Source organism: Plasmodium chabaudi (assembly GCF_900002335.3).
Source record: "Plasmodium chabaudi chabaudi strain AS genome assembly, chromosome: 10".
Classification (NCBI taxonomy): domain Eukaryota; phylum Apicomplexa; class Aconoidasida; order Haemosporida; family Plasmodiidae; genus Plasmodium; species Plasmodium chabaudi.
Window position 1 is genome coordinate 546,889 of NC_030110.2, and position 24,672 is coordinate 571,560.

A 24,672-nucleotide genomic window follows, 5' to 3' on the forward strand; every position below is an offset into this window, starting at 1 on the left:
ACATATGAGGAGTTATACCCCCATTGTATGATATATACTAGCTTGAGTTTCCTTACACCTTTGTATGAAGTTATAATATTTTTTTTCAAATTTTTCCCTCCCAATTTTCAAAAAACTAAATGACGATCTGCTCAGGATGTGGAATAACTACAGGTGCTAATATTTGTTGTCCTGTTTGTTTAAAACATAATAAAGAAGCATTTTATTGTTCCCAAGAATGTTTTGAAAAAAATTACAATGAACATAAAAATATACATTACTTTATAAGACTTACAAACAATGATGATTTGCAAAAAATGAATACGCACGAAAATGGTGGTACCCCTAATAGTAGTAACCCCAATTTGTCTGTAATAATTTTAGACGATGAAATTGAAAAAGATAAACTAAATGGAAATACAAAAGCAAATAACTATTTTTTTAAAAAAAAAAAAATTGATGGTAGTACTATGGATGGTGAAGGAATGGATATGATCATGGAAGATCTTAACAATGAAATGTTAAACATCGAAAATATTGGAAAAAAAAATGATATGCATATCTTTCAAGAGGGTCTAGGAAATGGAAATTTTTTTTCAAGAGAAACGAATTTAAGTAGTCCCCAAAATGAAGGAGAAAACGGGTTTAATAATATAGAATATAATCAAGCTACAAAAAATCTAATGTTTGAAAATTATCAAAGAAAAAAAAATTATAATAAATATAATAATATAAAAAACTACTACCTATTTGATGATAGTACAGATAATAAATTGAAAGAAACTCATGAAAATGAAAATATCGATAGAACAAAATTTAATAAATTTTTTTTAAAAAATAATAAAATTTCATCTTATATAAATAGAATTGTAAATTATCTATCATCATATAAATATAATATTATATTACCATACTATCAAGACATGCCAAATAAAGATGATAAAATAAATGCAAAAAATAATAGTAAAATACGAACTAAATTGACTGAGCAAAAAATTATGGAACTTAAAAAACAACTTAAAACGAAAAAAACATTTAAAATTATTGTCTTACTTGTTATTATTTCTGTTTTTGTTACTTTATCGACTTGTCTCTTTTCATACATCTTAGAGACATCTCAAAAAACGGTTTTAAAGAACTCTGAAAATAGATTAAACCCCAAAAATAATAAAGATTTGGAAATAGCTCAATTAAAATCATATATAAGAGCAATTGAAGATTTACGACAAGAAGTTTATGAAATGAAAGAAGTCTTATATGCTCATAATATACAAATAAATAAACATTTTCACATTAACAGTTCATATAGTATATTTGACAATTTTAGTAAAATGAAACCAACTATTCAAATTTCACACAATAAAAGGGCAAATGATAAATTAAATAGTTTAACATCACATTCTTTTTATGGTAATAATTCGATAAACTCAAACATGATTTATGAAAATGATCCAGCAAATCCACAAAAAAATGTTGATGATCAAATTCCCTTAGTGCAACACCAATATGATGTTAATACTATTCACGAATTAAAACATTCAAATAATTATAAACCAAACAATTCAGCAATTCCCGAAGAAATACAATCATTTAATCCGCACCATACACAAAATGTTGGAAATTTTGCAGAAACTGATCAAGCCCAAAATTACATACATGCTATTCACCCTGAAAACGAGCATGTACAATATATTCCAAATAAAGAACCAATGGAAACAACTGGATACATTAACAGAGTTGATGATATAAATATAACTGAAAGTCAACACAATAAACCTAATTTAGTAACAAATCATAATATTAATACAGAATTTGAACAAGCTACTGAAATAAGGCCAATTATAAATGAAGAAAACTCAGCTAGCCAATTTGATATTGTACACGATAACAGCTATGTGAATGAAAATGAAAATATAATACATAATCATGATATAAAAGAAAAGCATAAAAAAAATTCATTTCAAATAGATGAGAATGAGAACCATGAAAATAATGATAGGAAAAATAATATTAATAAGCCAAACAAAAAAAAGCAAAACACGATTTAAACGTGTGTGACTCGCCAAAATAGGGATATTAAAAAAGGTGTGCAAAATAGCTACATAAAAAAAAAAATATGCAAAATGCATGAACAAGTCATGTGAATTTAAATTTTTAAAATAAAAATGAGACTATTCGATTGCCCTAGTATAGCATATAAACACGTTCAGTTTGCAAAATATGCATCCGTTTGTGCAAAATGAGAACCTAATCATAAGTAGAAAAGTTAATCATAAAAATGCCAAGGTATTATCTCCACATATATCTTAATAAATGTTAAATAACTACAGCAACTGTATGTTTATATATAGACATTATTTTGTGTGTATTTTATAAGCGTAACAAAAAATGCACACGCAATGATATTTGTATTTTTTAGCTGTATTATAAATGTAGATATATACATATTTTGATTTATTATTTATAAAATGAGTTTCAAAAATATGATATATATATCCTAGATTTTTGCTAAATACATTTTAACTTTATCAATATTATGCTTAGCATATAAAGCAGTGATAAAATCAAATTGGTGTTCTTACTATTTTGGATTTTACTTGTTTCGTTATTTTTTTTTATGTACTGTGTGAATATATGTTTATTTTTACATTTGACTACACTTTTGTTTACAGCTCCGTTTATTATTTTTATAACTACATATGATTATTTATTTATTTTTTTTTTTTAAACATACAAACTCTTCAAATTATGAAAAGGTTTTATCAGCATTATTATTTTAGTTTTTTATCTTTTGCTTTTAAGGATGGCAATATTTTGTAAAAAATATAATGGATCGAACGCCGACACCAAATCGATAACTATAACTTTTTATTTTTTTAAATAAATTTTGTATGAACATTGAAATATTCTTTTTGTTTCGTTTTCTATATAAAACATGTATACTATAGTATGTATAAAATAAATTGCTTTCCTTTTTACTACATATAAAGGCCTTAATTGTGATATTTATTATTTATTGTGAATACGAAAATGTGTAATAAGAAAAGTTCAACGTTTTTATTTTCACAATTTTTATATATGAAAATTTGAAAAATAATAAAACCAACATAAAAAAAAATTTTGAGGTACTACTTATAAATAAATTTAAATAATTTTATAATATTTTAAAGACAAAGTATGGGGTGCTCAATATTGGATTGTTAACAAAATTATGTATTATTATTATTATTACTAGAAATATTTTATATTTAACCGTATTTTTTTTTACTATCTTATAGAAAATTATTATATATATTTTTATGTACACATATCACGTTTTCTATATTTTGTAGAAAATGTTTCATGGTCTTTTATCATATGCTTAATAAGAATGTATATAAAAAAAACAATTCACAATTTTTATAAAAAAAAAAATAGATAAAGCAAAAAAAAAGTAGGGGAACAAATGTTATAAAAAATACAAAATGCTTTATTCAGTTTTAAAACTTCTAATATACAAATATATATTAAATATAAATTTTTGGATTTTACAAAAATTACCATATGAAACAAGAATATCCAATTTAATATTTTGCAAACACACTAATAAAGCTAATCAGTATATTTTTATAAACCCTGTGAAATACAATATACAAAAAAAAGTTACAAAAGGCATTCGCCCTTCAAATATTATGTATGCGATAGTAGAAAACAATCATAGAGATTTAATTAATAACCTAAAAAGAAGAGGAATAATCGACGATGATGATGTATATGATACTATGCTACAGGTTTGTTAAATAAAAAAAAATAAATATAATTATGCCTATGCTTGTTTTCTTTTTTAATACAAAAACTGTATTTATAACGACAAAATAAAGCATAGTACTTATTGCTTTTAGTAAAATATATAGAGGCTGCACATGCTTGCATTACTAAATATAAGTATAAACTTGTTGTAGGCTAAAGAATTATATTAAAATCTTTTCCACACCCATAATCATATGTTGACACGCCTTTTCTCAGGTGGATCGAGGGAGATATATAAAAGAAAACCCTTATATAGACACTCCAATTTACATTAGCCATGGTGTGACTATTTCGTCCCCGCACATGCATGCCCTATCCTTAAAGCGACTCATGAATGTGCTGAAACCTGGGTCGAGGGCGATTGATGTCGGTAAGTGCTTGTAAAAAATGGAAAATACCTAGGCGTGCTGTACAAAGCAAAGGATGTTTATGCTCACATGGCATATGTCATTCTGCTTGGCTTCTCACGCTTTATACGTATGCATAGCAAATGCTTACTTATGCTTATGCTTACTTATGCTTATGCTTACTTATTTTTCGAATTTGTTTCCCATTTTAAACAGGTTCAGGATCAGGATACCTCACGGTATGCATGGCAATACGAGTGAACGTTTTGGAAAATAAAAATTCGTTTGTTATTGGAATAGAAAGGGTGAAAGATTTAGTTGACTTTTCAATTGAGAATATAAAAAGAGATAAACCCGAATTATTAAATATAGAAAATTTTAAAATTATTCATAAAAATATATATCAAGTTAGTGAAGAAGAACAGAAAGAATTGGGGTTATTCGATGCTATTCATGTAGGGGCATCAGCTAGTGAACTTCCTGATGTGTTAATAAATTTACTAGCAGAAAATGGAAAACTAATTATACCTTTAGAAGACGGACATACACAAGTTTTATATGAAGTTACAAAAAAAAACGGAAAAATAATTAAAGATAGATTATTTGAAGTTTGTTTTGTTACTTTAAAGAAAAATTAACAAAGTCCTATACCTCCGTTCGCATAATAAGAACAGAGGGGTTCGTCAATTCGTACGAAAAATAAAGGACTATCCAATAAAATGGAAAAACATAAACTACCAAAATAATCCAAAAATTGATAAAAAATAAATGTGATGAACTAGCCTACGCATCTTAGAACTTGCAAAGGCTGTCGAACAAAACTCCTTTTGTTATGCATTTATTTAAAATCATTTTTTACAATGCGAGGCTATTTCGGAATATCTCCGATCTGTTTATGCCAAGCTTTTCATTTTCCACCGTTTTTTTGATGTTGTAAACTACATATACCTGATTCTTTCCTTATTTATACCCACATACATATATATATGTCTGACTATTTTTTCTTTTTTCGTTTTTTGTATAATCTTAAACAGCCACATGCACTAATAAAAGTGCATACACATAACCGGCATTCTATATATAACTAATGTACAAATTCAGAAAAAAAAAATAAAAATTATAAATTTTAATATAATTAAAGATTAGCTAAAAATGGAAATTTTCCTTATGCACATAACACATATATATTTTTAATCCATATGCATATTCACACTTATTCATGCATATTTTTAATTTTTTATCTTAAAATATTTGTAATTCTTTTGAGAAAAAAATAAATATTTTTTGCTTTTAAAACGAGGCCTCAAGCATAAGCAATCATATTTTTTTGCACTTTTTTTAATTTGAAAAGTAGAAGTAATTTTAGCGAAAAAATGCAAAGCGAAAAATGCATTTACTGCTTTGTATAATGCTTGGCTACTCATAAAATATTATCCTTTACAGCTTTAAGGTTCGCAGAAAAAATTGTGAGAAGTAAAATAGAGATGGCATGAGAGGCTTGCTTAAATATTTAACCGAATGAATAGTGAAAAAAAAAAAAAAAATAAACATCATAGCTGAGTTGGAAGATTAGCGGATATATTACTATGATTGAGTTGAAAAAAAAAAAAAAAATTTCGATTTTTCTACAAACTGAAAAAGAATAATAAATGTGGAATACTGATAAGTGTAATAAATATATAGAAAAAGAATAGGAACCGTTTTTTAAAACAGTATGGGTAAAAAAACAACAAAGAAAAGACAAATCGACGAAGAAGAGGAGGAAGAGAATGATGAAGAATTAAATGATATCGATGAGGAATTATTTGGAAAGGAGGAATTACAAATTTTACAAAATAAACAAGATTTAAGTGATAATTATGATAGTGAAAATAAATCAGAGGATTTACAATATGATAATATACTCGAATTTAATGAAAAGGATTTTCTTTATTTAGAAGAAAATGAAAGTAACTCCAACAATGAAACCGAAATAAACAGCAACCAAAGTTCCAGTTCTGATGTCCAAGTCGTTGAAAGTGACGCTCGTCAGGCGGAGGAAAAACCTAGCGCCAAAAAAGGTGCCAGAAAAAGCGCAGAAAAAAACCAAAAAAGAAAGGGTATGAAAAAGGATATGAAAAAGGACCAGCATAGCGAAAACAAGCAAAGTGAGGAAGACCTAACTAGCTATAAAGAGATGAAAAAAAAAAATATAGAAAAAAAAATCGAAGAAAATAAGCTAACAGTATTTTTATTATGCTGGTTGGGACATATATACTTTTTAAATGACCTATGCAATAATAAATTGATACAAGCAATGATTTATTCAGTTTATGTTAATTACAAAAGTGGAAACAATAATGTATTGTATAAAGATCCAGTATATTTATTTTTATTTATAAAAAATAATTTTCGATTAATTTTAGATAGTACCTATTGGGTATCTAGCGATAATATAATAAAAAAAAATATCCGAGGGTCATATATATTTCGACTAATTAGAGCTATAAATAGAAAAAGAGGCAATAATATTTTATTAAATTTGTTATTTATATCTTTATGTAGATATTTAAACATTCCTAGTCGTATTTGTATAACATTGCCTAATCTCAATAATGAATATATAGACACAAAACGTGAAAATGAAATTATAAAAATATGCACAAATAATTATTATAATGATATTACAAAAAATATATTTTTTAATAATTATTTAATGACAAAAGTAAATGATGAAAGTAGTGACAATTTTGAAGTCCCTGAACAGGATGTTGTTTTTGTTCGAGAAAATTTACACACACATGATAAAAGTAAAGGGAAAAATTTTAAAAGAAATATAAAGAATACATCTAATTTAAATAATATACAATTTCAAATATTTTCAGAATGTTATTCAACAAGTTTTAATAAATGGATTTCATTCTTTTTTTGTTACAACATATATTATTTTAATTTTTATAACTTTTCAAAGAATTGTAATTTTAATCAAAACGAAACAAAACTATTTCATATTTTATTACCCTTACCTCAAAACCCTGAGGAAATTAAAACTTTTAAACAAGCAAAAAAATTGACATCCATTTCAGAATTTTCTAAATCGTTATTTATCAATCGTCACAAAAATTCAACTAAACAAGACTCTGACAAAAGTAGCAGTAGCAGTAATGACGAAGATGAAGAACCCGAAATTATTGATCTCTCCCAAGTGGAAAATAAAAACATTTCAAACGTAGAACAAACAAAAAATGAAGTTATCATAATTAATGATGTACCAGATGATGAGTTAAAAACGAATCAAAGGCTTTACAAAAAAAATAGTATTAGAGACAATACCAACAAAATGAATGATCATAGATATCAATTTGAAGAAATTGCAATGAATATAAACAAGTTAAATGATCAAAATTGTAAAACTTATGGTGGATTTAAAGTTTTATGTCATAATTATAAAGGAAAAATGTATATCGAACGTAAAAATAAAATTTTTATAATCCGAAATGTGAACAAAAATAGTTATAATAGTATAAAACCACAAAATATAGTGATGGTAATACATATGGAAAATGATAATACATTTGTTGGAAAAAAAAAAAAAAAAAATATATTTCAAAAAAAAAACATTGAATTATTTAATTTTGAAAAGGATGAAGAAAACAAAGAGATCATAAATTCATTATCAAATATAGGTTCCCCAGATTGTATAAAAAAAAAATCTATAAATCATTTGGTAAACAATATTAATGAGTTGAAACATGAAAATAAAAAAATAAAAAATGTTTCTAATTTTGTAAACACTTTAAAGAATGAACCTATAATTAGTTATGATGAGATTATTTATAATAAATATGAAAAGTTTGTGTGTAAAGAAAATTTTGATAATAAATATATAAAAATATTAATAAATAGTAATATGTATAAATATTTTCATACCTTAGATAACTATAATTTATATATATCTATAAATAAATATGGCATATTAAAAGACATTACAGTAAGACATAAATTAAGACTACCAAATAGTGGGTCACCAAGTTTGGGAAATAAATCTACAAACTTTTCTGAAAATTTAAAAAGAAAAAATTATTTAAGTAAAAGTATAGTCAAAGGGGATCGATTATGTTCTTTGATAAGAAATACTTTTCGAAATGTTTCATACAAAATGAATAAAAGAAAAAATTATAATGAATTTGAAAAAGTTTTAGATATTAATGATGATAAATATTTATATAATTTATATGTAAAAAATATGATACCCAAAGAAAAAACACATTTCTTAAAATCAAATTATTATATTTTAAAATCTATGTTAAAAAAAAATCAAGTTATATATCCAAATGCTCCTGTAGGATTATTTGGTGGTGAAAATGTTTATCTAAAAGAACATCTATATAATTTAACAAAAAGAGAATTCTTAGAAAATAAAATTTATTATATAAGTGATAGTGAAAAACCTTTAGGATATGAGTATGACTCATATTCAAAATCGAAGGTTCCTCTTTATGCTGAGTTTCAACAAAAAACAAGAACCAAACATGTGTCTACTACCCCTGATGCTGTTCAAAATTTAGATGAAAATGTAAACGTAAATAATATGGAAGTATCACACCAGTTTGATTACATTTATAGTAAACAAGAAAAGGTTCAAAAACTGAAAAATAAATTACTTGCACATTTAAAACCTAATAATATTATCGAACTAAATAGTGATGATATATGTGTCTATAATATTCAACTTAAATATGTATTTAAAAATGTTAAAAATAATATTCCTTGCAAAATAATATATAATAATAATCCATATTTTTATAAAAAATATTTAAAAAATGTTAATAAACCAAATCCAAAAGTATTAGCTGATAAAATGGTTATAAAAAAAAAAGACTTGAAAGTATTTAAAAGTTTATATTTAACACAAAAACAAAAACAAGATGAATTTATAATTGATCAAAAATCTAAACAAATAAAAAATATGTGGAAAGTACTTTTCAAAAGTATATTATATGAACAAGACAATTTACAAGTTAATCAACAACGAACACGAGCAAAAAAAATATACAAAATGCCACAGTTCAATCCCGATGTAGATATATATTTTGAAAATTAAACTATGCGAAGAATGGGAAAGAAATAAACTATTCAACTGGTTATTCATATAAGTAATACAATCATTGGTTAACTAAGAATACTTTGGAACAAAGATAATGTTATACTTATCGCTTCTTCTGTTCTTATTGTTCTTGATGTTTGGTTTGGGCATGTGTTTATGAAATAGTCAAATTTTTTTAATATCTTATTCAAAACTTTGGCTCGTTTTTTTCCAGTATATGTTTTGTTTTTTTTTATTTCCCGTTCCCTGATAAACAAGTCCTCCACCCCATCTCGGTTTCCAAATACTATCAAGATGGACCTGCAAAGAGAGAAAATGAAGAAGCAAAAGAGGAAAAAATAAGTATCCAAACTTAATGAATAACAATGAAAGTGCTAGCTACGAAAAAGCTATGCAAAATATGCTGGATGGATGCACCCTTTTCCGTTTTTTGTTTTTACCTGGCGCTTTTAATTTGCGTTTTAAGATCCTGAATAGGATCACCTCTCTCTGATGTGCCAATAATGCAATCTACTTTTACATCAAACACATCAGTAAGATTTTTTAAAATTTGTATGTTATAACCCCAATATATATTATATAATTTTGGCATTGATGGATGTATAATTTTTCCTATAAATAAATTTTTTGTGTTTTTATTTTTAAAACGGTTGAAACCCTCTGAATCAAATAAAATAGTAACCCTAGTTCCTACATTTATATTATTAATATTTTCTACCAAAACATTTGAAAATAATCCAACATCAACAATTATATTATTTAAATTTTTTTTTATAACAACTCCTTCCCTAAATGGAAGCCATTCATCACTTCGTAAATGATGAGGTGCATCTACTGGACTCATAAGTCCAGAATGTTTCAAAAAATTTGTAATAGGAAATATATGCTTTCGTAAATATTGTGGTGTTTCCAAATATTGTAAATTAAAATGTAAATATTTACATAAATAAGAATATTCATATTTTTTATTGTTTTCATTTTTTTCGGTACTTGAAATGGTAGGACGTTCATTGTTTGTTTTTGGAGGAATGTTATTTCTATTTTCATTTCGCTCATTACGATTTAATTCAAATCCATCATCATATATATATATTGTAGAAATTGAAAAAATTGTAAATATTCTAGCTAAATAACTTGATAAATAAGATTTTATGACATCATTTTTATTATTTATAATTGTTGCTGGTATTGCTACTGAAACATCTACACTTAAATCTCTACTAATATTTGGTATCCTTTTTGATATGAATCCCTTAATTTCTTCATTTATGTTTTTATTTTTTTTTCCATCTTCACTACTACTATCAGTTTCGCTATTTTCCCCATTTTCATCCTCATTTTCTAGGTCTCCCTCTTTTTCCTGACCATCTGCACTTTTTTTTTCTGACTGGTCAGGCAGATCACCACAAATATTCTTATCATACTCATTTTTTTCTGACTGGCCAGGTAAATTATCACAAATATTCTTATCATACTCATTATTTTCTGACTGGTCATCTCGTTCGCTTTCAATTTGTTCCTTTTCTATCTTCCTTTTTTTTTTTTGCTCCATATGAATGAGCTCATTTACATCATTTTTGCTGTCACTCATTATTAATAGTAACCCTATGAGTTCTTTTTTTTGTTTTTTACTTTTTTGTTAAACGACTGATATATTTTTTGTAGGCATTTCTTCGACAAGGAATAGGGATAAATTAATTTGTGATATTGTTATTTTTCTTTTATTATATACATACCATTCAACCAAACAAGATAATTTATTTTCCGAATTTTGCATTTCTACCAAAACCAATATACTTAAAAATGTTATTATTATTTTACTACATATTTTTATATTGCATATTTTTTTTTTCATATTTTTTTTTCATATTTTTTTGCATATTTTTTATATATTTACAAATTTGAAGGCTGCATATATATGTAAGTGCAAAAAATATAGCAATACATGTCAATGTTGTTAGATTAATTTTTTTGATAACAAAAGAAATGTGTCTTAAACTTTTATAATTAATATAGACTATTATATTTTTCCGAATTTTATCAAAATTCTATAAATGGGCACAATAATTTATATAATAATTTTTTAACAATATTTATTTTTCTCCTTCTTAATATACCATAACCTGCCCATCATTACTTTTTACCATTCCTATTTTCTTTTTTCATATAACATATTTCTTAAACTTTTATACCTTTTATTGTATCATTCATTTTATTATTTTATTTATTACTATTATTTTTTATACTTCCCTTTTTCCACATACCTTTTTATTGCACACAGTGCAAATACATTGGATATAGCCCAATGGAAATAGGGGAAAATGCGTATATAATTTTTTTTTTTCAATATTAAAAAAAATGACATATTGAATATGTAGAATAAGTACTTATATTACCATAATTTATGAACAAAATAAGTATTATATAATAATAATGTGGAAAGAAAAAATAAGACCTAGTGTTATGCCATCCGCACTATATAGTCTTTATTTTTAATAGCATAAAAAATTAAGGGAAAATAAATATGAGAATAAAAAATAATAATATAGCTAGTAGTCCCGTAACAAACTAGCTATTATTGATGGGCATATCAATATAGTTCTCTTTTTTTCCCAATATAAATTTATATACAATTTTTTTAGTTTTCAAATTGTACAATGGAACAGGGAAATGATGATAAGTAAGACAAAAAAATAAGTAATCAATCATAAATGCTTACATAAAATGGATGCATATAAAGTAGCTACAGACGTAGCTAGCCATATTGGGACTACATTTGTAGACATAGATCAAGTATATATACTAAAATATATTATGTGCCCATTCTTACCCTTTTACTAATTTTAGTAGTCTGTTAAAATTAATTAAATGCTCTAACAATGTTGAGTCAAAAAAAAACGAAGAAATTGAAACGCTAGAAATATGTATGGAAAAATCAATTAACCTTAATATATTTGATCAGTTTAAAAATATAAGAGAATTATATTTAATAAAAAATAATATTACTGATATAAGTCCCCTCTTCAAATGTGTAAACTTGGAAATTTTGTTTTTACAAATTAATCAAATTGAAAGTATACTAGGTAAAAAGAATAATAAACAAGTTGATAATGTTAGTAAACTGTTTTTTTTTATTTTTTAACTATTTTTATATTAGTATTATACATAAAAAATAAATATTTGCCACCATAATTGTCTAACTACTTATGAGTGGAAAACAAAATTGCATAATATTGAGCTAGACATTTAATTTTTTCATATTTTTTTAATTCCAAATTGGAAAATACAAATTAGGAATAAAGAGCTTGGTGAAACTCGAAAAGTTAAACTTGTTCAATAATAAGCTAACTGAAAAATTTATAAATATTGAAGAAAATGAATATTTGACATATATAGATTTAAGTGATAATGAAATAGAAAATATAAATTTTTTATCTAATACAAACAACTTGGTGCATGTAAATTTAGCTAACAATAAAATAAAAAATTTAGACCCGTTGAAAAATAACGTAAATATAGAATATTTAAATGTTAGTGGGAACAGGTTAATAAAATTTTGTTACCTTTTTATACAATTCTATTTTTGCATAGTTATAATTATTATTAATATATTATTACCTTTATAGACTTCAAAAATTCGAAGACGTACAAGTCCTTTGGCATTTAACCCATTTGAAAGAATTATACTTAAGTTCAATATACTACAGTAATAAAAAAGAAGTTACACATATATGTGTGCAGAACCATACATCATGTAACTTTCCACTACATTCTATTTAAAATGTCTTTAATTTTTTTCTTTCAAGGGAATAATATCCTAGTGAACAGCATACTGTATAAACACTACTTTTTTAATAATTTTCCAAATTTACAAGTAACACAAAAAAAATATTAAAAAATTTATAGAGCTTTTGAATTATATCATATTTGAAAAATTATACATATCCATTTTAGTATATCTCTTATATATTAAAAAATATAATAATAACAATTTTATTATACAAGATATTAGATCATGAAATCATTTTGGACAAAAATAGAAAAATAACGATGCGTGATATGGAAGTTTTAAAAAGCATTATTGATTTTAAAATAAATTTAATTCAAGAAAAATATTGCAAAGAAAAATATCATATATTATTTATAAATAACAAAAATATATGTTACCTAAATAATGCATTAAAGCCATTTCATTCCTATTCCAATATAGAAGAATTTCTCCAAATAAATGTAAAATATTATGAACATACATAACTTTTTCTTAAATATTCTGAATTGTACATGCAAAAATTGTTTTTATTCATTTTTTTTATATCTTACAATTTTTTAAATTTAACTAAGGATGATAAAGAAAAATCCATACTAAAAATCAAAGAGGAAATAAATTTTTTATTAAGCGCATATACTTCCAGGTAGCTATTTTTCTCTTTTATCCTTGTCTATATATATTTATTTGCCATTTTTAAAAATTGCTTCAATCTATTTTGGATATTATTGTTACCATTATATATATTTTTTAATTTATTCTATTTTATTACAGATTTAATTACATAATGCGTCGATTAAAAGAGGAGAAAAATTTGCAAATAAAATATATCACGACGTCAATGAACTCTTACTTCAATATTTTTTTCAAAAATATAACCACAGGCCAAGACGAGTAAAATAACAAAAAAGAAAAATAATTACGTGATTGGTTTTCCTTACACATATTTATATGCATGTTAATGTATTTGCATAACTTCCTATGCTTTGCTCTTTTACAGATATAAAAAAATCGAAGACTTTATCAAATTAATGTTCAAATCTGAAACACTGAAAAATTATTTTGTAGACGATATAAAAATTGAAAATATAATAAAAGTAAAAAAACTAAACCATGGCCAATTGGATGAAATGATGTAACCATTTTCTAATATCCTTTAAGTGTCAATATTATTATAAAAGTCCGTTTCCTAATTTTTTTTTTTTTTTTTTTATACCAGAGAGAACCATCTAAATAGTTTAATTTACGAAAAAAAACTTCTTTTTTTACATCCATACAATTAGTAATAATTAATAATGTTAAGACAATTTCTTATAAGCATATATGCACATAAAATGTAGTGAAAAATAATAAAAAATGATTATTTACCTTTTTAGTTGCAAGATAAACAACTTTTTTGAGTTTGATGAAGAGGAAAAAGCAAGTGAAGACACGGAAAAAAAAAAGTTTTTTGAAAAAAATTATATCTGTTCATGCTACAATATAAATCACATTTTAAAAACACTTATTAAGTAAGCCCTTGGAATGATAAAAATTATATGACAAATTCGTTATATATATACAATAGCTAACCTTTCTATATTGTGCATGCTATTTATTTGTATATATTTTTTCTAGAGATGGTGCTTACATTTTTATATTCGTTTCTTTACACATTTGTCTTTTCTTTCGTTTTGATTATTTAGACTCTATTTGGAAGAGGATCGCATAAATGATTTGGTTCATTTAATTTATTATAAGAAAAAAAAAGATGATTATTTTGTAGATTTGAAAAATGATATAAACATAAAAAAAAAAATTATGGCATATAAAAAATTAGACTTTTTAGAATTTCCTATATATATTATTGAAACCTATTTATTCCCAAATAAATATAAAGAAATATCTGCTTACAGTTCCCAAGAACATAAAGCAAATGAAAAAAAACGAGACAAAGAAAATGAAGATCAAAATGTTGGAGAGTCGAAATTTAAAATTTATTACACCTTACCAGTTCATACAAATTTAAAATATATAGTAAATGTTAGTTTGGTAAATAAAAATAAAGAAAAAATTAACGACAAACCAGATATAAATAAATCAAATTATGTTACTAAAATAGAAAAGGAAAAAAGTAAGAAAAAAAATTTCTTGGAATATGTAAAGATGAGAAAAACGAATATCAACTCAATTGAAAATAATAAAGAAATAAGTGATAACCCTTCTATAAATTGCATCTATTTTAACGATAAAATTAAGGAACAGTTTTTACAGTATGCTCTAGATTTTGATTCAGTAAACTTTTTTAATATTACAAAATATTTTATTAAGTTAAGCAAAGTTATATGTGAAATACGAAAAAGTCTTTTTTTACTCTTCTCTAAAGAAGGTATAAAATCGATTAATAATATTGACAATATTGTTGATAATAGTGAAAATAATATCCATATGAAGGAAAAAGTTGAACTTATATCCTTAGACGACCTTGAGATTGTAAAAAAAAAAAAAGAGGAATCGCTAGCTAGCGATTTTCCTTTATCACCAATCGGTCAGGGTAATGATGTCAATAATGAGACAAATAAAAAAAAGATGGATATTTTATTTTTAAACAATTTGAACTTAAGCAAAATAAGCCTAAAACTGTTGTGTAACAAATTCATAAATTTAAAAGAATTATATTTAAAAAATAATAATATACACAATTTAAAACATTTTTTTCAATATATAGAAGAGTATGATATGGAAAATTTAGAAAAATTAGATTTATCATTTAATTGTATTTTTGATATTACACCTATATATAACAAATTTAAAAATTTAATTCATTTTGATATGTCATATAATTATCTTTATGATTATAAACAAATAATGAATTTTAGTGTAAATCATCAAAAAATACAATATTTATCAATTAAGTGTAATTCTATATATTTTAGCCAAAATGATTATGACCATGTTCATATTCTTTTTCCATCTATAAAAAAATTTAATGATATAGAATTAGTAAACAAATCAGATCTAAACATAAGACAATATTGCTTTTTTGAAGTGAACTATGAGAATAACATCCATTATGCAGGTTATTACATAATTCCAAATGAGGATACATTTAGTTAACTGCGTGTGTGTCTGTCTATATTCGATGTTTTTTTTTTTATTATATAGCTACTTTTTTTTTTTTTTTTTTTTTTTTTTTTTTTTAACATGTAGCTATTTTTTTTTCTTCAGATTGTGGCAATAAAAAAGCTATACAATCCAGGCTTTTAAGTGAGGCACCTACAGATGAAGAGATAGCAACAATGCCAGATTGTCAAAGGTTGTATAAAGGAATAAATTTGAATAACTATAAATTTTATGTGAAGAAAATAGACTTATCAAGTTTGTATATAAAATTTGAGCTAACCAATTTATTAAACTTTTCAACTTTTCCAAAATTGGAAGTTTTAAACTTATCAAATAATGGAATTGAAGACTTAAGTAACTTAAAATTGCCCGAAAAATTAAAAGTGTTAAATTTAAAAAATAATAAAATTGTGTGTATTGACAATTTTATAAATGGAGAGTTATGTTGTATAGAAAAAATAATATTAGATAATAATGAAATAAAAAATATTGATAAAATAAATGTTTTAAAAAATTTAAAAATATTAAGGTGCTCATATAATAAAATAAGCAACATCCCAATATTAAATAATTTAAAATTAATAGAAATAAATATACACAATAATTTGATAAAAGATATCACCAATTTAATTTTAATAAAAAATAAAAAACAGCTTGTTTTATTAAATATTTATAATAATAAAATTAATTTTTCAAACCTTGATTTGTATTTAACCCATATATTTCCTAACCTGTTAATATTAAATAATAATTATGTAGAACGAAAAATAGACACAAAAAAATTTTTTAAAAGCGTATATACTCTTGATATATTTTTTGAAATATATAATATTTATCCCCCTTATACATCATTAAAAGTTTTAGAAATTAAAAATCTTAAAATTAAAAATATATTATTTAACATAAACAATGATAATTTTAAAAATCTTGAGATCTTAGACATTTCCAACAATTACATAAACACAATTAAAAATTTGGGCCCCCTGGACAATCTCAAGGTGAGGAATAAAAACCATTCGATATTTCATATATCCATATATCCATTTTGTTGTAATATTATCACACCTGATATTCTTACAAATATTATGTTATTTTTTTTTTACAATTTTTGTAAAGGTCCTAATTTTAAACAACAACAAGCATATAAATGAAGATTCCTTTATTTGTGAAAATAAGAAGAATGTTTTAAATTCTTTTAAATCTTTACAAGTATAAAAAAAATTATTTACCTGACCCGTGCATGTATTTTCTTCAAAAATAAAATATGAACATTCTTTGCACACACACAAATATTGTATATTTCCATTTTTGACAGGAACTTGATATAGGGTTTTGTATAATATCTAAGACATGTTTTTTCAAAAATTGTGAAAATTTACAAAATTTAAAGAACTTGAATTTAGAGGGAAATAATATAAATTTATTAAAATATTTAAATTGTTTGAAAAATCTTGAGATTTTGAATTTGGCAAATAATAAAATATCCAAAGTATGCTCAAACTCATTTCCCCCGACCTTAAAAAATTTGAACATATCTAATAATCTCATAAGGTGAAAAAAATAAATGAATAATGCATGGTCAGGCAAAAATATGTTTGTGACACCTCTTCCTTAAATTTGTCATATCATGAAAGATAAACATTTACATAACCCTCATTGAACTTTTTCGTTGTCCATTTGTTTGTAGAAATTTGAGCGAATTTTGTGAAATGGAAAATCTCGAAACTTTAGACCTTCGTGTGAATAGAATAGACAATATCGAAGAATTTAAACATTTGAAAAATTTAAATAAATTAAAAGAATTATATTTAAGTGGAAATAGAAAAATAAAAGAACATTTTATCACTATTAAAGATATATTAAATCAAGTGAAATATTTTGATACACGGATTATGAAAGAACAAGAAAATATTAAACATGAAATAGAAGAAAAAGTAGAAAGAAATGTAACACCAAAAAATGAAATTAACAAAAAAACCACCTTAACAACGACTGCAAAAAATAAAACCACAAAACTTTTAAAAAAAGTTCCTATAAAAAATGTAAAAAATTTATTTACATATATTTTATTATATTCTCTTGTTGAAAATGATCTACAAATTATTTGTTATTCCTCTTATTATGAAAATTGTATAATATTCTTTTTAGACACAATTAAAAGGAGTTGTAAAAAATAAAAACAATTTCGATACGGTATGTTATGGAAAAATTTTTATTTATTTTAATATTTCCTACATTATGAGATATTCATTTGTTTATTGTGTAATATTTTTTTAATTTTTATTTTAGAAGGCTGACAAAAAAGACGACTTTGTTGTAATAGGAAAAAAGATTACAAGCAAAGGAAATTACTAGCCATTCTTATAGAATAGCCAATTTTGTATTATTTTTTTTTTTTTACCTCATTTCGTTTTAAATTAGCTTTATTTTATTTATGCAAATACATATGTCCTTCATACAAGCACATGCATTTATCTTAACCATTCTCTTTTTTAAACAAATTTATATAAAACAATTAAAATAAAAAATGGCATATTACTATTGTTAAGGTTAAAATGTGAAAAATATTTAAATATTCTACCAATAAATATAAGCAATGTCCTTAAAATGAGAGAAATAAAACAAAGGAATGTAATGCTGTTTCCCCTTCTCTACATGTTAGCATATTCCACTGTTGAATATGGGGATATACCGGTGTGTGCATGAAAATGTATAAATAAAAAAAATATATATAATATGGGTTAGTATGTTATATTAATTTATTCAGTTAGGCGAAATAAGTCACTCCACAGGACATTAGTAAAAATACATGCCCGTTTTAGCTGATTGAACGAAATTAAATTTAATAATCTGTTTCAATATCATTAAAAAAAATATGGAAAATAATTCAAAATGTTAAGACATAATTAAACCATAAGCCAATATTATTTGGTAGTATGGGCAATTGTATTTATTTGATAATCATAAACAAAATTTATAAACAATTAAATATATGCATATAATTTTACTTATTTGTGTACGCCTGTTTGCCTATATACATACAATGAGGTACCAAGAAATGCGATATACATAATATGTTATATTAGGATAGTATTAACATTTATACATTATTAGCAAAACGATTTACAAATTAAAACTTAAATTTATGCCTTCTAAAATACCTGAATTTAATAGCCAATTTGACATTTTGAAGGATAAAAAAAAAAAAAAAAAAAAAAAAAAAAAAAAATGTGCATATAGCTATATAAAATTATTTCGCTGCAATAAAAAAAAAACATCAACAAAGTTAAATAAAGCTAATAAAATGAAATAAAATTAAATGAAGGTAAACTTAACAAAACAAATATATGAAATGAGATTTATGTATACATTATAAACAATTTGACAATTAAAATGGATAAAACAAAAATGGAAGAGTAATATTAATACGCATGCATTTATACACGTATTTATATATTTTCACAAAAAAAAAATGAAAAGAATTGTTACCTAGGTGAGCTTTAACAAAAAACTTATCGTAATTATGTTTGAGAAAAGGACATAAATTTCGTGTATGCATATATATAAATAATACATACATATATGTAATTATCTACAAAACCCGTTATGAATAATAAAATGGAAATTAGAGAAGAACACAGGAAAATAATAGACGCTTTATATGACACATGGTCAAATGATGAAAAGCGAAGAAGGGAATCAGAAGACTTTTTAAAAGAATTGGAAAAAGATGAAAATATTTTAAGTTATTTATTGGATATATGTACATATAACAATGTGCATATAAATGTAAGAAAGTTGGCTATTATGTATTCTAAAAATTTAATTTCATTGTATTGGAATTGTAAAAATGAATTTCAAATTAAAAATGATATTAAAAAAATAGTAAAGGACAAAATAATTGTATTACTTAATGATAGTAATAATATAAATATATTATATAAAGAATATTGCATATTATTAAAAAAAATAGCTAGATATGAACTTGTTCATAATTTTCCTGAACTATTAGAATGTTTATTAAATAATATTAACGTACATAAAAATAATTTAAATAATTTGTATATATATTTATTTCTACTTTATAAAATATTAAGAGAACAATATAGTAAAAAATTATTTAAAGACAAAAAACAAACTTTTGATATTTCACAAACAGTTATAAATGTTTTAGAGCCATTTTGGAATAATAATATTAATACTTATTACAAAAATTCAATAGAAGATCCATGTGCATATAATGATGAATATAATTGTGAAAAATGCTACGGCATTTTTTGTTTGATGCAACAATATGAAGAGTCTCTATCATTTAATTATGATGAAAATTATATAAAGGAAGAAGATACTAATAACAACAGTTTTTTAACCTATTCATGTACAGAAGGTTCAGAAACAAATGAGTCCGTCAATTTGAAAGTGTGTAGTATTGGAACGGCACAAATAAAAGCTAACACACTAAAATATGACCAAGACACGAATAAAAAAATTGAAATTCTTAAATTTCTTGATAGCATTCTAATCAACTTAATTATAAACAGAAAGGATATCATAAAAAGTGGAATATATCCACCGAATACTAGCGAGCATGCTAGCGAAAATGTTAGAGAAAATATTCGCGAAAATAATAACGACCAAAACGAACAAAATGAAAAAGGCACAAATGATGGCGACAATCAGAACAGCAGTGTTGCCACTGCTGAACGTAGCAATAGGGTGATTGGAAATTTTGAACAAGCTTTTTTTGAAACCCTGATTAACAAAATAGTATACTTTCTAAAGTATGTAAATAAAAACAGTCCAGTATATTATATGCGGTATCTAAAATTTTTGTTGAACTCATTTTTTTTAATGGTCGAGTTTCATAGCGAATTTCACATATACTTAAAAAAAGAAATAATTGAAAAATTTATATGCCTATTTTTAAAAAAGAATATAAATATAAAAACTTATAATAATGAATATGATACCAAATTTATAGATATTATCAACTTATGTATAACTATTATAAAATCGTTATTTTATCATTTCTGTTTAAATCAATATAATTTAATAAAACAAAAAACAGTTCGAGAAAATTATGTAAATGTAAAAAATATTATGAATAATAAAAATGGAGTTAAATTAGAAAGCTATTATGAAAATTCATTGGAAAATAAAATAATAAATAACATAATGATAAATATAAATAGACCCGTTGAAAATAATGATACATCAAATATATTTTGTAGTAACACAGATTTTACTTTAAAAAATATATTAGAATATATTAGAGGAGAAGTAAAAGAGACATTAAAAAATGATGATTTTATTTTATTAAATAATGAAAAAGCTATTGAAATATTTGATTTTGTAAGAATATATTGTATTAATCTTTCGTCTGAACACATTATAGATATAACATTAAATGTTAAGGATGATTATGAAATTGAAGAAAATATTTTTTATTCAAATGGAAAAAGTTGTATTATTCAATTAACACATGAGCCTTTTTTTTTGGTTATTTTTAATCATTTTTTTGAACCTTTAATTAATTCTTTTCATAATTATGCACATTTTTTAAGAACAACACCAAGAAATTTAAAAAATGTACAAAACCCAATTTATTCTGAACAAGTCATACAATTAGATGGCTATTTAAATGTTTATTATATTTTATATCCATCATTTCATAAAAAAATAAAAAATGAACATATATTATGTATGATTCAATTTTTTATTGATTTTATAAAAATACAACATACACATCCCTTAATTAGTTATAGAATATGTTTAATTATAAAAGTTTGGATAAAAAATTATAAAGCTGCTTTTCCTTTTGTCGAAGATATTATAATATTAATATATGAAAATATGCGATTATTATATTCCCAATTATCTCAAAATCATAACTCCCTTTTATGGCTTCAAGACATTTCACAAAATGAAGAAAATATGTTGCTTCCTAATCATTACGGTTTTAAATCATCGAATTTTATTCCGCTTTTATTTTTTAAGTTCATTTCTCTATTTAAGTACATTTTCAAGTATGAATATGTCTACAAAAATTATGATCAGATAAGTGAATTTCTTGTTGGCTCTCTAGTGGCCACGCTTCCAAAGGTAAGTCCCTCCCTTGTTCTGCAAGCATGGTTAATGAAGTGCATAAATTTCTTGCCATCCGTTGTATTAATTTCTTCCTGCTTTGCTTCTCCCCTTAGGTGATGTACCCGAAAAACGTTCAGCGCATTTTGAAAATACTGAGTCATATCATTTTTATAAGCAACAAAGAAAAGGACATAACAATTTTCAAGGAGAACTACAATTTCTTGCTGAACCTGTACATAAATAGTAACACACTAATTAGGGAGTACATACTAGACATTTTAATTAAAATTTTAAATAAAAATTATGACGAACAAATGGAAAATATGGAAAGAATGGAAAATGTAGGAGATGGTATTAACTTATATTATCACACAAGTGGGCAAATAAAAAATATTTATAATGAAAATAACAAAATTGATAAAATTATAAATAATAAGGAACGAATATCTGATGAAAGTATTTTATTTTACTTTAGTTTTGATATAATATTTTATACAATTTCAGCAAAAGTTGGTGAATATAATAAGAGATATGAAAATGATGATAATTTTAATCGTTGGGAAGATATAACATATAAGTATAGGCAAAATATGAATAATGTTGTTTATATGAAGGAAGAACAAATAAATTATAATATTTTAAATATAATTGAAATAAATTTAAACATAGACAAAAATATAAGTGATTATTTATATTCACTTTGGTTATGTATTTTAAAATTAACATCAAAATTTTTTAATAAAAAAAATGAAAATGTTATAAAAACTATTTCTTCTTTATATATATGTACCACAAAATATGTCGAAATTTATTTGGAAAATTTAAAAAATATAGACACACCATTTTTTGATTTAAATAATACATGCTTTGATATAATAATAGAGTATTTATGTTTTTTTATAAATAATGAACAATATGATTATTATTTAACCTATCAAGCATTTTCAAAAAATATTATAACAAATGAGTTGCTGAAAAATAGCTTTTTAAATATTTTACAAAATATATTAACAGTCAGATCAAATAAATTTTATGATGAAGAAAGAATAGAAAAAGGAATTTATATTTTACACATTTGTGTGAGCTTATATAGAAATTATATAAAAACGGAAATACCATCGATTTTTATTCATATTATTAATTTTATAGTTATATATTTTTTGAAAATTATAATAAAATATTTTAACAAGCTTTTTAATGACCAAGGTGGAAATAAAAGCAAACACTCTACACCAAAAAATTTAATATATTATCCCGATCAAGAAAGTAGTCCAAATTTTGTGAATACAACTTCATCAATTACTATTGAAAATAATAATGAATTTTTTATTAATCAAAATAAATCACATAATGAGCAAATAAATGAATTTTTACAAGATTGTAAAGAAAAACAAAGAACAAATATACATGAACATGTAATAAATTATGACCATGATCATAATTTTTTATCCAATTTTACAATTTATCAACATGATATAAAAAAATTATTAAACCTAAACTATTTAAATGAATATGACATAACAAATACTTTTCAAGAATATAATTTTTATACAATTAAAGAAGATAATTATAATTATATAAATAACAATAGTATACTTCCTTTAGTAGCAATTATGTCTTTATATGAGCCCAACTTTTTAAATTATATTTTAATATCTTTTATTTCTTACTTTGGAATAAATATTTCAACTTTTATTTCAGCTTTTTATGAACATTCCAAATATATACATAATAAAAATATTACTATGTCATCCTTAATATTTATATATATGTTAAATCAAAATTATATCTTTAGAAATTTTTCAGAAATTTTTGTTTATCCAAATTTCTCAAATATATTATCTGTAGACAAATTTGAGCAGTTTGTTTATGGAAAAAATAAGTTAAATCATTTATTTATTTCGGATAGAAATGATAGTATTGTTATAATAATCGAATTAACAAAATTAATAAATAATATACTAAATACAAATAAAGATATATATATCGAAAAAAAACACATTTTGCATTTAAGTACAGTAACTTCAAATTTAATTGGAAATAAAATATATAATTCATATAATTATAACACTACAATGCGTAGCATTTTGAAATACGACGAATTTGCAGGTATCCACGTCAATTTTTCATTTATTTTTACTGACATAAACAATGCCTATTATGCATTTTACACATTTTTGAACTTTTTACCCCTCTTGCAGACCTCTGTGACAAAATTATGGACGCCATATTGCTATATATACTAAATTCTGATGACCCCGAAAAAAAAAACAGAAACCAAATTATATTAAACTATTTAAAAGAAAACATAGACGGAATGAATGTCGCATTAATTAACATGTACAAAAAATATGGCATTCGTTTTTAAAAAATGGTTTACCACAAAGACCGCTATTTAATATTATGCCAACTCTTGAAAAATGAAAATTGCCTGTACAAATCAGCCAAAATATATGTGTGCAAAAAAAAAAAAAAAAAAAAGCCAAATAGTAACAAAATAGCTAGCTGAAGAAAAA

At 23.5% G+C, this 24,672-nt stretch overlaps 6 protein-coding genes across 6 annotated transcripts; 5 read left to right on the forward strand and 1 right to left on the reverse strand.

The window, feature by feature from the left end:
* Window positions 1-119: 119 nt before the first annotated feature.
* On the forward strand, window positions 120-2,027 carry PCHAS_1012900 (HP12 protein homolog, putative; the record flags this gene model as incomplete). The annotated part of the gene is made up of 1 exon (XM_016798312.1): window positions 120-2,027. The coding sequence occupies one exon, from the start codon at window positions 120-122 to the stop codon at window positions 2,025-2,027; it is 1,908 nt and encodes a 635-aa protein (XP_016655540.1).
* A 1,623-nt stretch (window positions 2,028-3,650) lies between these two features.
* Window positions 3,651-4,753, forward strand: PCHAS_1013000 (protein-L-isoaspartate(D-aspartate) O-methyltransferase, putative; the record flags this gene model as incomplete). The annotated part of the gene is made up of 3 exons (XM_739753.2): window positions 3,651-3,749; window positions 3,985-4,138; window positions 4,332-4,753. 3 exons carry the CDS (start codon window positions 3,651-3,653, stop codon window positions 4,751-4,753), a joined length of 675 nt encoding a protein of 224 aa, XP_744846.2.
* A 1,076-nt stretch (window positions 4,754-5,829) lies between these two features.
* PCHAS_1013100 (conserved Plasmodium protein, unknown function) lies at window positions 5,830-9,198 on the forward strand (the record flags this gene model as incomplete). Its single annotated transcript, XM_016798315.1, has 1 exon — window positions 5,830-9,198. One exon carries the CDS (start codon window positions 5,830-5,832, stop codon window positions 9,196-9,198), a length of 3,369 nt encoding a protein of 1,122 aa, XP_016655541.1.
* Window positions 9,199-9,266: 68 nt separating this feature from the next.
* PCHAS_1013200 (RNA methyltransferase, putative) lies at window positions 9,267-10,792 on the reverse strand (the record flags this gene model as incomplete). Its single annotated transcript, XM_739353.2, has 2 exons — window positions 9,267-9,501; window positions 9,642-10,792. 2 exons carry the CDS (start codon window positions 10,790-10,792, stop codon window positions 9,267-9,269), a joined length of 1,386 nt encoding a protein of 461 aa, XP_744446.2.
* A 1,066-nt stretch (window positions 10,793-11,858) lies between these two features.
* Window positions 11,859-18,424, forward strand: PCHAS_1013300 (leucine-rich repeat protein; the record flags this gene model as incomplete). The annotated part of the gene is made up of 18 exons (XM_016798316.1): window positions 11,859-11,881; window positions 12,049-12,284; window positions 12,496-12,745; window positions 12,828-12,907; window positions 13,008-13,075; window positions 13,207-13,431; window positions 13,543-13,613; window positions 13,742-13,861; window positions 13,968-14,102; window positions 14,187-14,249; window positions 14,344-14,478; window positions 14,653-16,025; window positions 16,175-17,067; window positions 17,186-17,278; window positions 17,385-17,620; window positions 17,757-18,111; window positions 18,218-18,262; window positions 18,359-18,424. 18 exons carry the CDS (start codon window positions 11,859-11,861, stop codon window positions 18,422-18,424), a joined length of 4,467 nt encoding a protein of 1,488 aa, XP_016655542.1.
* A 1,251-nt stretch (window positions 18,425-19,675) lies between these two features.
* On the forward strand, window positions 19,676-24,524 carry PCHAS_1013400 (conserved Plasmodium protein, unknown function; the record flags this gene model as incomplete). The annotated part of the gene is made up of 3 exons (XM_016798317.1): window positions 19,676-22,171; window positions 22,270-24,265; window positions 24,358-24,524. 3 exons carry the CDS (start codon window positions 19,676-19,678, stop codon window positions 24,522-24,524), a joined length of 4,659 nt encoding a protein of 1,552 aa, XP_016655543.1.
* Between the last annotated feature and the right edge of the window lie 148 nt (window positions 24,525-24,672).